Here is a 13,032-nt window from a genome sequence, read left to right on the forward strand (position 1 = left end):
TGGTGGGTTTAGACCTCCTTGTGCTTGTTTAAGTAGCTATTGATACTCATTCAAGTTCATGCTGCGTCCATGGGACCGGCGACGGGGGGACGAGGTAGTGCTGGTGCATGCTGCCCAAACGAACGTCAATACCAATTCTACTCAGTGAACAAGCTACGGAAGATAGATGGGGGAAGGGGGTTTGGGTAGTACTAAGAGCAACTCCACGGAACCCTCCCCGTACTCGGACAAATAGAGTAGGGACCCTGCAGATTAGACGGCACTCGAATTGATCCCCTTATATCAGTTCCAATTCCCAGAATACTCCCCCCCTGCGCCGATGAGCGCGCCTTCGCCCCCTCCCCCCGAGCTGCCGCCTGAGATTAGGGCTCTGTTGGAAGGCGTTGACGGATTGGCCGAAAACGTGATTGTAGGGGTCGGACATCTACCCGGTTAGCTCATTCTTATCTTAGTATGGCTTTCTCGTTGGTGTTTGTTTTAAGGGTGGTAAGGGGAGGGGGATATTACCATCAACGACTGCGGAACATTCGTCTTCACGTATAAGACAGCCCCCATGGACTCGAGCATCTGGACGACGGAGTCTGACTGCACGGCGGGTTTATCAGGAGTCTCTCAACGGTAGAGTACTTCATGCAGAGCCTTTTGGACTCGAACCCCTGGAACCTCGACCCGGGTTGTATACCGATTTCCTGGCGGAAAGATATCGCGGCATTGCCAACGCGCAAATTGAAGTTGGCCATCGTCTACGACGATGGTGTCGTGAGGCCCCAGCCGCCTGTTATGCGTGCTATGCGTGAGGTCGCGAGGAAGTTGATGGATGACGGGCATGAAGGTATTCAACCACACAACCTACCTAGCCCTAATCAGATCAAAGAAAAGCATTCATACTGATAATTCGATAATTTAAACAGTAACAGAATGGGACACAACCTTCCACAATCGCGGCATCCCCCACTGGACAAAATCCGTTCTCGCCGACTGCGGGCACCACTGCCGCCAACTCTGCTCGCTTATCGACGAACCCCTAATTCAAGGGATGATAGTCGGCACTGCCACCGACGAGTTGCCCACAATTGAGCGCGAATCCCTCGAAGAAGAAAAATACGCCTTTGCGCAAGCATACCTGTCTCAATGGAAAGATGCGGGGATCGACGCCCTCCTACTGCCGTTTACGCCGTGGGTCGGGTATAGACCGAAGGAGTGGGTGCGGAGTAGTCAGTGGCTGGGGTATACGGCTGTTTTCAATCTGTTGGATTATGCAGGTGTTACTGTGCCGGTTACGAGGGCGGATGGGGGGCTTGATTGTCCGAATTCTAGAAGTGAAGGGATGAGGGAGTGGGTGGTGCATTGGGAGAGGATTAGAAATGAGGCTGATCGGTTTAATTGGGGTCAGTGTATGTTTTGTCTTTCTTTCTCTTGTTGCAGTCTTTGTTCTTTTTAGCTGGCGGGAGTGGATGGATGCTAATCGATGCTTGATGTAGATGATATCGATTCGGTCAAGGGGATGCCGGTGACTGTGCAAATTGTGGGGGGTAGATTTGGCGAGGAGAAGGCAATCTCGGTTGCGAAGGTTATAGATGGGCTTTTTGGTCGTTGATGTTGATGTTGAATACCTCCATTCTATGGGCGGTGGAAGCCATCAGTTCCATGCCATATGTTCACTGAATGTTGTTGGATATACAGGCCATGTCATAAGCAGCCCTAGAGTTATCTTTTACATACGAATACACTGCCCGATAATTACATATCGACAGAAAAGAAGAAGAGGGTTGAGTACGAATTTACAGCCTCGCCTTCTTCCCCTCCTTGGCCTGCTGCCACGCAAAGCCAATCTCCTTGCCAATTCCAGGCTCAACAACAACATTCACGACAGTGACAGTATCACTCTTGAACCCCTCCCTCGTAGCAGCTTCCAGCTCCTCCTCATTCCTCACAAAGTATCCCTTCCCACCACACATAGTCGCAAGCATCTCGTATCTAGTCTCATAGAGCAAACTCGTCGACCGAAGACCTTTACTCTGCGCTTTATTCTTCGGTGACCCGTCTGCACCAGTGACAGCCGCAGGGTCAGCCTTTGTATCGTTTGCAACGGTCTGGTCTTGAAGTTTCTTCCAGGCGGATTCGTCGGTACTGTCGCCGTGGTAGATACCCGAGTTGTTGATTACGAAGATCAGCGCTGGGATGCGGTACCGCGCGAGGGTCTCGACTTCCATGGCGCTGAAGCCGAATGCGCTGTCGCCTTCGAAGGCGACGATTTTCTTGGGGCGGGATGTGCTGCTTGTTGGATGGGCATTGAATGCTTCATGCGCTGCGACGACGTAGCCTAGTCCTACGCCCATAGTGGCGTATGTACCTGCGTCGAGGCGCTGGCGCGGTTGATGCAGGGGGAATATAGAGCGGGAGATGTCCATTGTGTTGGCGCCTTCGGAGACGTACACGATGTCGCCGTCTTCGACGGGAGTCAAGGTGTTGAGGGCTGTCTTGATGATATGATAAGCTCGTTGGTAGGTTAATGGTGACCCCGCGGGCGTCTTCGCCAGAGCGAGCTGCTCGGTCTTGTCTTCGTTCTTTTTCGCCGAGTCGGCGAGCAGCGATGGGAACTTTGCGCCTGCACCGGGCGAGTATTTCCAATTCGCTAGCGATTCTGTGAGCTGATCCACGACTAGGCTGATATCTCCCAAGATTCCAAGCTCAGATGTTCCCGCATTGCGCCCAATCTCTTCGGCGCAGATATCTACCTGGATTATTTTCGCGGTGGGCGACCATTTAGGTGGCTCGCCGAAGTGCAAGATCCAGTTTAGCCGCGCGCCGAGGACCAGGACGACATCTGCATGCTTGAGCGCCGCGCTCCGCGCACTAGATGCATTCAGCGGGTGTGAATCCGGCACGACACCCTTCCCCATGGGCGTAGGCAAGAACGGAATCTGAGTCGAGTCGACTAGCTTGCGAATGCCCGACTCCGCGCGCGCATATGCAGCGCCCTTGCCCAGAATAAGTAGCGGGGCGCGAGCACTTTTCAACAACTGCGTGGCCTTCAATATCAGTGCCGGATCACCGCTCGCCTTCGGTGGTGCCGAGACGAGCAGATTCTCGGGCTGCGGTGGCGCATACTCCGACGGTAGCTTCCCCTGGATGATATCGGCAGGTAGATCGATGAATGACGGTCCTGGACGGCCATACCAACATGTTCGGTAGGCATTCTTGATCGAGTCGGGAATGGAATTGAGTGATGAGGCGCGCACGGCGAGCTTCGTGTGGGGAGTTAAGAGGGAGATGGCGTCTAGTTCCTGGAAGGCGCCCTTTGTGACGGCGGTGGTCTCGGCTGAGCCCGCAAGAACGAGGAGGGGGAAGTTGTTTGCGGAGGAATTTCCAATCTAGAGGCGTATGTTAGTCCTCTTCATTCTTGTCTTTGGATTTATAGAATCATAGATAATTATCATACCCCCGCCGACGCATGGAGAACTCCAGGTCCCCCGACGACAAGACAGACACCAGGTCGTCCTGTCATGTATCCATAGACACTGGCTGCATAACTGCAAGCTTGCTCGTTCCGGAATGCAACGAATCGAATACCGAGATTGATCGCCTCTTCCGCGATCTCGACGACGGGAATGCCGACGATGCCGAAGATCACGGTGACGCCGAGGTCGCGCAGGGTGCGCGCGATCAGTTGCGCTCCTGTTCTGACGATCATCATGCTATGTCAGTAATCTCATGAGACGAAGCTCAACATGTAGTCGGATACATGGAACATGATGGGAGCCTGGAGATGAGGATGGAGATGGTGTGGAGAAGGCAAGGGTTAGAGCGGAGAAAATGCGGGACGACAAGTGCCGAGGTTAATGAGGTCATTGGATAGCTTCATTACGATATCATTCTTGGCTTGACAGCAGATTCTAGCCCTATATCTCTGTCGCTAGTACTGTTTACATTCACTCAGATCCAACCCATGGTTTTCTACTCCGTAAACATAATGCCAGGGTATCCAATAGATTTCATGCTTAGAACTCAAACTCCCTCCGGAAAACATTGACATCCATGCCAGCCTCAACCGTATCAGCCAGATCCCGTCGGCCCATTTGGCTAAAGACTCGTCGTAGAGTGTCATAAAGATTGGTACTCTGGTTGGCAGTAATCATGCGATTGAGCTCTGCCTCGTTGATCTGGCCGTCATTGCCTCCTACAATCTCCCGCGCGCGTTCCTTTCCTTCTTCCTCGACCACGCGGTGCATTGATAAGGCGCCTAACAAGTGCTGTGCAGCTTCTGGGTAGCAGCCAATGTTGATGCACGATACACCGAGGTTGTACCGCGCTCGGACAAAGTTGGGGTTGATGGTCAATGCCTGTTCGTAGGCCTCGATGGCTTCCTCTGACCGGCCCGAATTGGCGAGAGTGGCTCCTAGACGGTTCCAAAGGAGGTGGAGTTGCTCTCTTTGGTTCGTTGTTCCGGACTCCGTGCTTGCCAGCGCTGTCGTGAAACAATCGACGGCCTTTTCGTATTCTTCTGCACAGTAGAAGAGAACACCCAGGCCAACCTGAACATCAGGGTCCATTTGCGCTCCTGATGGTGACAATTGAGCGGCCTGGATGAAGAAGTCTGTAACGCGCTCGTGAAGAATCTGACGGTCGGTGAAGCCTAGATCGGCGTCCGAAGATAGATTATCGGGACTGATGATCTGAGGATATTTGACGGAGAGCCAGCGCTCCAGTGTGCGGTAAGCTGTTGAGTCATAGCCCTCATTTGTGTATGAGACAGCAAGACCCATGAGGGCGTCAAGATTGTTCGGGTCGGCTTTGAGGGCCTGCTCCAGTGCGCGGATAGCAGGGAGCTCCTTCTCGTTCTGAGCCTGGGCAGTACCCAGCATCGTCCAGGCTTTCACATGCTGAGGGTCTTTTTGTACGGCAGCCTCAAAGGCTAAAGCTGCCAGTGACAGATTGCCACCCTCATGCATGATTTTCATACCCTCCTCGAACGGATTCGCCACGTCGCGGAACACATTCTCCTGCTCAAACGAGTAATCGCCCAATCGAGGTTCCCGGAATCGAGTATTGAGATTATCGAATCCATCCCACTCACTCATATCACCCATATGTAGATTATCGTTGATATTGAAATCGACATCCTCCGACAGTTTCCTATTTGATGCCGTCTCAGCTTGAGCTCTCTCCCATATGCTCTCAAAGACATCGCGATCCTGGTCACTGTCGGTACTGGTGAGGGGAACTGACCTGTCAAGATCATTCAACTCCGCCTCTATGGCTGCATTGGCCTCATCGTCCAACTTGCCCTGATCCGCCGTCTCAATTTCCTTAAACTGCGCCTCCCAGTTCTCATCGTCAAGCTCAATCATCCTCCCCTTCCCTTTATCTTGCGTAGCAGCCTCAGCCGGCTGGTGGTGCTGCTGTTGCATCCCCATAGGACCAAAACCAGGTTGCATCATCCCCATCCCGCCATATCCCATGTATCCCATCCCCATAGGTCGCTGGTAACCACCCATCATCGGCGTCTGCCCAGCAGTAACCGGACTAGCGGATTGCGGAACGCTCATTGTACTCTGCTGTTGGAAGCGTGCAAATTCAGCCGGCGTAAATCCTGATCCGTTATTCATCATAGGTCCCTTGGGTCCAGAAAAGGCTGCCTCCATCCGAGCCTGCTCGCCGGGATCGAACTCCGCTGCCCAACCCGGTGACCCCGTCCGGGGCGTCGTGTGCATCTGCTCTAATTGTTGTCTCACTTGTTCCATCTCCATCCTCATATGCTGTTGCGGACCACCGGGTAATTGGGCCGATTGTTGGGCGAATTCGTCCATCATCTACAAAACACATTCATTATTAAGCGCCCATTGGAGAAGACAGGCTGAGGCTTGTAAAGGTGTATCTACATACCTGGTCTGGTCCTCCCATCATCCCCTGTGAGCGCATCCCCTCTTGCATGCCGGGACCACGCCCAACAAGCCGGTCTCGCTGGAGAGACTTGTCATCTTGAACGTGCTTAGTGAACTGTGTCAACGGGTTTCCCGCGGTGGAGCACTCAGCGCCACCGAGGAACGACATGTTGTAGAGTCCGCGAAAATTTGTAGTTAGATGTTCGGGTATAAATTTGGTTGATTTCAGGAGCTTTTCTCAGAGGTATATAAGAGGCGCCGAATAAGGATAGGTGAAGTTGACGAGAAGAAGTTGGAGCAGGTAACTCGAGACTCCAGATGCTTAGAAACGTGGGGTTCGGCGGCGCTCTGAGCCGATCGGGAAAGCAAAAACCTGCCGAGGTCCACTGATGTCACGTGGAGACGAGCATCCATTGTACTGCTGGTAGGTAGTTAGGTACGAAAGTATGTTATTAGACAGAGGGAATTAATCTCTATGTTCTTGTATATTCATTGTTATACAGTATATAGCTATGATACAATGTATGCGCTAGAAATAGATCAAGTCCCAACGCTCTAAATGACAAAATCCGCCCCAACACCAAAATTGCTAAGATCAAACAGCAACAGGGAATCCCTGGACCGTCTTGGTATTGTTGCTATAATCAACCCACAACCGCTTCCCATACTTGGTCCTTTTGGCGAGCTTCTCGCGTGCAATCATGGCGGCCTCGATGTTGACGAACTCTGCGTGGACATACCCAGCAAGCAAACCCGTCTGACGATCGACCGTTACCCGAACATCGGTTGTCCCGGCTATGTCCTTGAAGAGATCTTGGAGATCGCGGTCAGTCATTTCGAATGGCATGTTACCGATGTAGAGCGTATTTGTGGGTTGTTTTGGTCTCGACTCCCGAGTCATGCTCGTCTGTGCATAGTACACAGTCACGCGGCGGCCTTCGTATATCCGCATGTGCATCGCATCGATTGCTCGTTTTGCGGCTTCCTTGTCTTCGAATTGTACATAGGCGTAGCTGTAGTCACGAATCTCGAATTAGCGACGGATAACTGCACGAGGAAGGGTAATCATATAGTCAGCTCATCACTCACCCTTTGCTAATGCCCCGGCTGTCGTAGATGATGTTGACCCCATTGACGACTCCATACTTGATCATTTGCTCCCGGAGGTCCTCCGCCGTCACGTCGTAAAAAAGGTTGCCGATGAATATTGTGTCCTTTGGCTCGTACCGCGCTTGCCTAAGCAGCTCTAATCGCTCTTCTCGCATTTTCTTGAGCATTTCTCTCCTTTCTTCGGCGGCTGCCTCCCGAATTTGGTCAACGGCAAGGTCAGCGGCAAACTCTTCATCCTCAGACAAAGGCTTTGGGGTTCTCCTCATATTCTCATAGTCATGAATCGTCCGCGGCTGCTCTGACTGAACCTCGTTTGAGGGGTCCACAAGGACGTTCCCGTCGTGCGAAGTAGATTCTCTCTCCATGGTATCCGAGCCCTGATCAAAAACTTGCACGTTCTCCGACTCAGCCTCAACCTCACGCTCGATCCCCGGTTCCGTCGGGGGGCTGCTCGAAGCTTCAGTAGCCGCACTATGTGAGCCATCCTCTAAACTGCCCTCCAAGTTTTCTGATTTAACCTCTTCAGTCTCCACCTTCACCGTCTCGTCAAGTGTCTCCTCTGAAGCGGCCTCAGTCGTGGTTGTGCTAGTAGTGATATCAGTCGCTGTGTCCGCGTTTGTTTCCGTAGTCGTTTCCGTAGTCGTAGTTGCGGATGCGTTTGTCGCTGTCGCGGGTTCATCATTCGAGTCTAGCGGGCTCTTACCCTCTCCTCTGACCCATTTACTTTGAGCAAATGTCCGCCGGGGAATCGCGAGTCGGTAAGCGCTCGGTAATGTGATTAATCTTGACCGTACGGGGAGCGGAGCTGGTGAAGCCAGCAGGCGACAAGCGGCGCGGCGAAGAGGATACCTGAAGAAAACGCAGGTTAGTACGACGCTTTGAATCATATGGGAGAGTGTAAATCCACACATCTTTGTGTTAGATGTATTAAGACATTAACGAGTTGGATTTCTCCAAATATTCAGGCTCATGGGAGGGCTAAAAAGTTGCTGGCGGCGAACCATCAAGAAGCGGTCACGTGCCGATAACGATAACGTCGTGGCGTAATATATGGGAATTGAAGTGGTGGAAAGGTAGAGCCGTTGGAAAATGTTGACCAAATATATTATTTATCATATATGTAAGCAAATAGAGATTTTGCACCCGTGGTCACCAGGAATGTCCCATTCGCTGATCATATATATGTTATATTCCATCATAATCATCATCATACACGCTACAGGAGTGGAGAACAAAAAGCATGTTGGTACAAAGTCTGGAGAGCCCCGTCGACTCAAAGCAAACAGTGACACAGAATCACCGACAGCATGGATATCACGATAAACGAATGTAAGCCAGTCAAATAGCACCGAGTAGTCAGTCGTACATTGAGAAAACGAACTGAAACAAAGAAGCACAGTCCTAACGTGCCTAACTCGTATACGACACCTGAAAGCTCACTTTTGACGTCTCCGACAGACAATAATTAGTAAGGTTGTGAATGGCATCAAGGTTGAATCGACCTTGAGCCAGGAATTATACCTTCTTCAGGTGGGACCGTCAGTTTTGGGATAGCCGTTGTCGGGAAACAGATTTGTTGTGCGAGGCAGGCTTTGAAGTCTGTCCGCAGTGCCACCCTGCGGCGGGGCTAGTTGCGTTGGGGACAGCATGCCAGATGTTTGTTGCTGAAAGTCCATGGAAGACCACCATGAGCTCGACGGATCAAGCGTCCCACCTTGGATGTAGTTGTCCCAAGCGTCCTAAACAGTATTAGTCACACATGCAAAGGTCGGCCTGGAGAATTCAAGCAACATACCCAGTCTAGATTTGCCTGCATGTCAGGCATTTGGCCAAACATATTATTAAAGAGGGACCCTGGTGTGGTCTCTGGGCCCCCAAATCCTCCAAGCGCTGCCAGTGATGGGTCTGGAGCCTTCAAGGGCACGTCATTGAACGGTTGGCCTTGGCCGGCGGGGGTCATTCCGCTGCTTAGCATTCCCAAAGTCATCGCGGCGCTTTGTTTCTCGTCCTGAGGCTCAAATGCTGGAGTGACCGGGGTTCCTTCAGGACCGCCTCTCTGAAGACCACTAAGCATCACTCCAAGGACACCGCTGGCTTTCCATGCCTCCATGTTTTCGTTATGCAACTCGTCCCAAATGTCCTTGCTTCGCTGTACAGTTGCTAGGATTTCGTCCCGCCGCTCTATGCCCCAAATGTAAACATCAGAAGATGTTCCCGACGCATTCGGTACACTTTGTACCCGGGTCCCATAGTAAAGGTCAAGACATAGAATGGTTGCAGCCTGTAAGAAATCGCTGGAAGTGAGTGATGTTACTCGATTCTGCCGACTTCGTAAGCGGCCCGTCGGCCGCGATTCCACATGAAGCATTGACTGAAACCGTAACAATTCCATGGCTGAGTCAATGCAAGCTCGGCGCGACGGTGCGAACCGCGGATTCCCACGGGCCCGAGGAAGGTACTTTCGATGAAGCATGCATTGCGCTCGATGATATACGCTCATCACCTACAAACGGTCAGTTCAAGAGAGATAAAAGTTACAGATATCGAGAAACTCACAGAAAAGCGGGACATAATCAGCACAAGCGGGTCGAGAGGAGAATCTTCTATAGGGCGCACGAGAAGATGGTCTGGTATCATATCACGAGCTCTGCGGAGCTCTGAGTCCATCTCCATCACCGTATCATATGAAATATTCTGAAGGGAAGAGGTTCGCTCAATTGCCTGGCCCAATACACTCGCTAAGCGCGACTTGGTGATAAGGTAGGAAAGTGGTGTAGGCTCGCTCGGAGGCCGTGAGGGTGGTAGTTCTTTGCAGTTTTCATCGAAATCGTCATCATAAAGATTGCGCGGAAGCTCGGTATCACTGTCTGCCATACGGATCATGGAAGGCAACCCAACTTGACAGGAAAACAAAAGATCCGCTTGACGGACAAACGACCAAACCCTACGGCGCATTTCGCCCTGAAAAGGTGTAATGTTGGGGAATGCTTTAGAATCCCTATGGTACCCCATCCTCATGGCCAACCGCACGATAACACCGTTGAGCACCCAAACCGAGATATCTGCCTCCTTTGTCTGACAGTAATCGCCATGTAAATGGAAGGCTAAGCACTCGATTAGATATGGGTATGGTTTCGTATAATCGGCCAATGTGAGACACATTGCCACAAGGTTCCGGAATGTGCCAGCCATATCCAGTGATTTGCCTCTAAACTCGGGAGGTTCATCGCCCTCCCGATAATATGAGAGCATCGAGAGCCGCATCATAGCAAAGAGCATTCCGATCCAGACAATACAGGTTTGGGAAGGATCTTCCCAGTGTTTATTGTACTTAACAAAAAATTGGTCAATTGATTTTTGACATCAGCTGCCGTAGGTTCACTTACCTGAGCCTGGAAAGTCGGGCCGTGGAGAAAGTCTGAAGCGGTTGTTAGCATCCAGTGTCAAATACGCCAAAACTAAAGGTTTATGGGCGCATACGAGTTGCGGGGTCATAACAGTTGAAGTATCGCGCGATGAGTATGTCTGTCGTATATTTCGAAGGAAATGAAGACATGATTTCGGCCCTGCTAGTAACCTTCATGGCCCCGAAAAGCAACGTAGAGCCAGGAACATCAGTAGGGAGCTGAGTTGCCTTCAGCCTCTCAGCTTGCTCTTCGTACTGTTTCTTGTGTGTCTGGAAATAATTCTTAACCTCGGATATCTGAGCAATATGTGAGCATGCTGATATGTAAACTTTACCAGGAACAGTTGCTAACCTCACTGAGAACAGACGCCCAATGTGCATCACTGATGTAATATGACTTGTTATTGTCGACTTTCATGATGCCAAATGATTTGGTCACCTGCTCAGTCTCGCTTTCTTCCTGGATAGCAGGTTCATCGTCAATCTCCACGTCGTCATGGACATGCTGAGCGGAGCCTATGCTACTGCTTGTTCCAGATATTGCTGCCATGGCGGCAGCCGGACCTTCAGATTGCGATCCATTGGTCATCAAGGAGAGTACCAAACCCTCAAGTCGGTCGATTCTGTTTTGCATGTCATCTGGAGACGTTGAAGCTGCCTGGTTCGCGGCGTTCTTCTTTCGAGAATTCGTCTGCGCATATGTGCAAGAATGGGCATCCCCACGTTTGACGCAGTTTTCGCAGGGATGTGAACGATTACACTTCAGTCTGTCAACTGGTTAGGGTGTCTCGAGGTAGATAAAGGCAGAAGGGTGACCTACTTTCGGTGACGGCAGGGACCGCACGAGAGAGGTACTCGATTTCGTTTGCGAACAACCCTATACTGACCTTCGGGGGATGGCCCATTACTGGAAGAGGTCGTGGATGGTGGAGTTGGACTCATTTTGGTGATGAGAAGGCGCCGGTTTATCGATGGATTAATCTTAAGCGGCAGAAGTCCGATAACCAAAGGTATTTGGTGCGATCGATGAAGCCACAGTTATATTGAAAGTCGGCGAGTCACAAAAGGTCTTTGTTGTCGACACAACCACTCCTAATCGTATATATGCGATATAGCTCTGTATATGTTCCCGAGTCTGTCCCGACAATACACAGGCTTGGTGCGGGCTCAGGAACAGAGTCACAATGCTGGACGAGCGTCCGGGCGCAAGGATAATCGACCCTCACTTGCCGTTGGAATGATCGAGGTCACTCGTCAATGCCGTTGTCTTTAATCTATGGATATTTACGCGGACTCCGAATGCTTGGCGGAAGAATTGCGCAAGAAGCTGAAATTGGACCGATACGTAGGTGGGTGTGGCGGGCAGATAAAGGATGGAAGCGGGGTGGAAGCGATGCGGTTCTACCCAGCAGCAAGATCAGAGGTGAATAGGATGCGAATCGACGAAATCGAGATCAAACCTGTATTGGGCCTCGAATACCCCCTGCAAGGCCACTTGAAGAGATGAGCGAGAGTCGAGGGTGCGATGGAAGACGAGGAAATTATTCGCGATTGAGCTCGATAATGCCAAGATCTATCGCCGGCGATGATAAATGCGTAAAGAGCCGGCCTTAACTCTCGACCACAGTCAGACACAGCCCTTGCACGTTATCGCGATGTGTCTCTGGCGTAAAAGCCTGGCAAGAAAGACTTGTCCCGACGATTAGGAGGAAGGAGAAGACGAGACCGCAAGCGGGCGCCCTGAGACTTCCTAACTCGGATCCACTTAGTGATGAAGGAGACGGTTGCCTTATCTCCGTTATCACCATGCACCAAAGGCGGTCAGGATCTGCCACTCTCCAGGCTGAAGAGTCAAGTCCAAGAGTCAACGAAGGGAAGCGGGCTTGTTCGCTTGATGCCTTTGACTTTCTTTATCCGTGGAAATTCCAGGTTGTTACCTCATCGTTTCAGGACCCAGCTTTGCTAGCCAATTATGCCCCACAAGCGCCCAGTCACCCGGCTAACACAGTCTTCGTCACCCACCGCAAGGAACGGGCTCGAGCCGACAGCTAGCCTGGGGGCTGAAAAGGCTCGCCGCATCCTGGAGTAGTGTGATCCTGGTCGAGACCGCGACTTTCATTTGCTGGTTGTTTGCAAGGGTCGCGTTAGGCTGTGGCTTTGCTCGATCTCTGAGTCACATCTCGTGTCCACTCCGATCAGCACAGACGGCGGATTGATGTTAGCTTGTTGATCCAGCACATGCTTTCTTGTACTGCACAGTATCATGAACCATATCATTACCATCAGCAGCAGAGACGTTGGGTCGAATCCTTTTTCGAGTCTGGGTGGTATGGAGCATGGGGAACTGCGGTCCATTGCACGGTGCACCCAACCGGAGGTGGACCGGGACCAGAGCTTGACCAGAAGACAGATACAAAGACAGGAAAGTTCAGGTTGACAGGTTGAGAGTCTAGGGACGGAGACAGTTGTAGACTCCAGTTTCTCAGTCGCTGGAGATGCGCAGGTTCTGATTTCGACCCAGGCAATAGCAAGAAGACTGCATTGGCTTGTTGACTGTGTATGACAACAACCAGCTTCCCTAGACATTAGATACGGAGCAGTGAATATCAAACTTCTTTTCAACGGTCTATT

The 13,032-nt window shown here is 51.4% G+C and overlaps 5 protein-coding genes across 5 annotated transcripts; 1 reads left to right on the forward strand and 4 right to left on the reverse strand.

Annotated features, from left to right (window-relative positions):
* The first annotated feature begins 332 nt into the window (after positions 1-332).
* On the forward strand, positions 333-1,689 carry BDV17DRAFT_182768 (putative acetamidase). Its single transcript, XM_073754969.1, has 3 exons — positions 333-832; positions 912-1,394; positions 1,482-1,689. Exons 1-3 carry the CDS (start codon positions 631-633, stop codon positions 1,595-1,597), a joined length of 801 nt encoding a protein of 266 aa, XP_073612301.1. The 5' UTR covers positions 333-630; the 3' UTR covers positions 1,598-1,689.
* Positions 1,690-1,781: 92 nt separating this feature from the next.
* Positions 1,782-6,054, reverse strand: BDV17DRAFT_283882 (uncharacterized protein; the record flags this gene model as incomplete). The annotated part of the gene is made up of 4 exons (XM_073760438.1): positions 1,782-3,374; positions 3,443-3,698; positions 4,015-5,813; positions 5,887-6,054. 4 exons carry the CDS (start codon positions 6,052-6,054, stop codon positions 1,782-1,784), a joined length of 3,816 nt encoding a protein of 1,271 aa, XP_073612302.1.
* Positions 6,055-6,368: 314 nt separating this feature from the next.
* On the reverse strand, positions 6,369-7,949 carry BDV17DRAFT_271918 (nucleic acid-binding protein). Its single transcript, XM_073758833.1, has 3 exons — positions 7,905-7,949; positions 6,975-7,844; positions 6,369-6,898 (listed from the first exon to the last, which is right to left on the reverse strand). Coding segments are annotated over exons 1-3 (1,290 nt in total). The 5' UTR covers positions 7,907-7,949; the 3' UTR covers positions 6,369-6,480.
* A 470-nt stretch (positions 7,950-8,419) lies between these two features.
* On the reverse strand, positions 8,420-11,510 carry BDV17DRAFT_182786 (Zn(II)2Cys6 transcription factor). The gene is made up of 7 exons (XM_073754971.1): positions 11,222-11,510; positions 10,754-11,168; positions 10,476-10,698; positions 10,382-10,413; positions 9,552-10,325; positions 8,791-9,498; positions 8,420-8,734 (listed from the first exon to the last, which is right to left on the reverse strand). The coding sequence occupies exons 1-7, from the start codon at positions 11,341-11,343 to the stop codon at positions 8,522-8,524; spliced, it is 2,487 nt and encodes an 828-aa protein (XP_073612304.1). The 5' UTR covers positions 11,344-11,510; the 3' UTR covers positions 8,420-8,521.
* Positions 11,511-12,484: 974 nt separating this feature from the next.
* On the reverse strand, positions 12,485-13,031 carry BDV17DRAFT_182783 (uncharacterized protein). Its single transcript, XM_073754970.1, has one exon. The coding sequence runs from the start codon at positions 12,985-12,987 to the stop codon at positions 12,517-12,519; it is 471 nt and encodes a 156-aa protein (XP_073612305.1). The 5' UTR covers positions 12,988-13,031; the 3' UTR covers positions 12,485-12,516.
* Between the last annotated feature and the right edge of the window lies 1 nt (position 13,032).

This window comes from Aspergillus undulatus (assembly GCF_047715775.1).
Source record: "Aspergillus undulatus strain CBS 261.88 unplaced genomic scaffold BDV17scaffold_53, whole genome shotgun sequence".
Taxonomy (NCBI): Eukaryota; Fungi; Ascomycota; class Eurotiomycetes; order Eurotiales; family Aspergillaceae; genus Aspergillus; species Aspergillus undulatus.

What these genes read in the sequence shown, in the direction of transcription:
- BDV17DRAFT_182768 (XM_073754969.1), top strand. Translation starts at nt 631, where the DNA reads ATGCAGAGCCTTTTGGACTCGAACCCCTGGAACCTCGACCCGGGTTGT. An exon ending in GATGGATGACGGGCATGAAG is followed by an intron (nt 833 to 911) that starts GTATTCAACCAC and finishes TAATTTAAACAG; the next exon opens with TAACAGAATGGGACACAACC. An exon ending in TCGGTTTAATTGGGGTCAGT is followed by an intron (nt 1,395 to 1,481) that starts GTATGTTTTGTC and finishes TGCTTGATGTAG; the next exon opens with ATGATATCGATTCGGTCAAG.
- BDV17DRAFT_271918 (XM_073758833.1), bottom strand. An exon ending in AGCCGGGGCATTAGCAAAGG is followed by an intron (nt 6,899 to 6,974) that starts GTGAGTGATGAG and finishes TCGTGACTACAG; the next exon opens with CTACGCCTATGTACAATTCG.
- BDV17DRAFT_182786 (XM_073754971.1), bottom strand. Translation starts at nt 11,343, where the DNA reads ATGAGTCCAACTCCACCATCCACGACCTCTTCCAGTAATGGGCCATCC. An exon ending in GGTCCCTGCCGTCACCGAAA is followed by an intron (nt 11,169 to 11,221) that starts GTAGGTCACCCT and finishes ACCAGTTGACAG; the next exon opens with ACTGAAGTGTAATCGTTCAC. An exon ending in TGCAGGCAAATCTAGACTGG is followed by an intron (nt 8,735 to 8,790) that starts GTATGTTGCTTG and finishes AATACTGTTTAG; the next exon opens with GACGCTTGGGACAACTACAT.
- BDV17DRAFT_182783 (XM_073754970.1), bottom strand. Translation starts at nt 12,987, where the DNA reads ATGTCTAGGGAAGCTGGTTGTTGTCATACACAGTCAACAAGCCAATGC.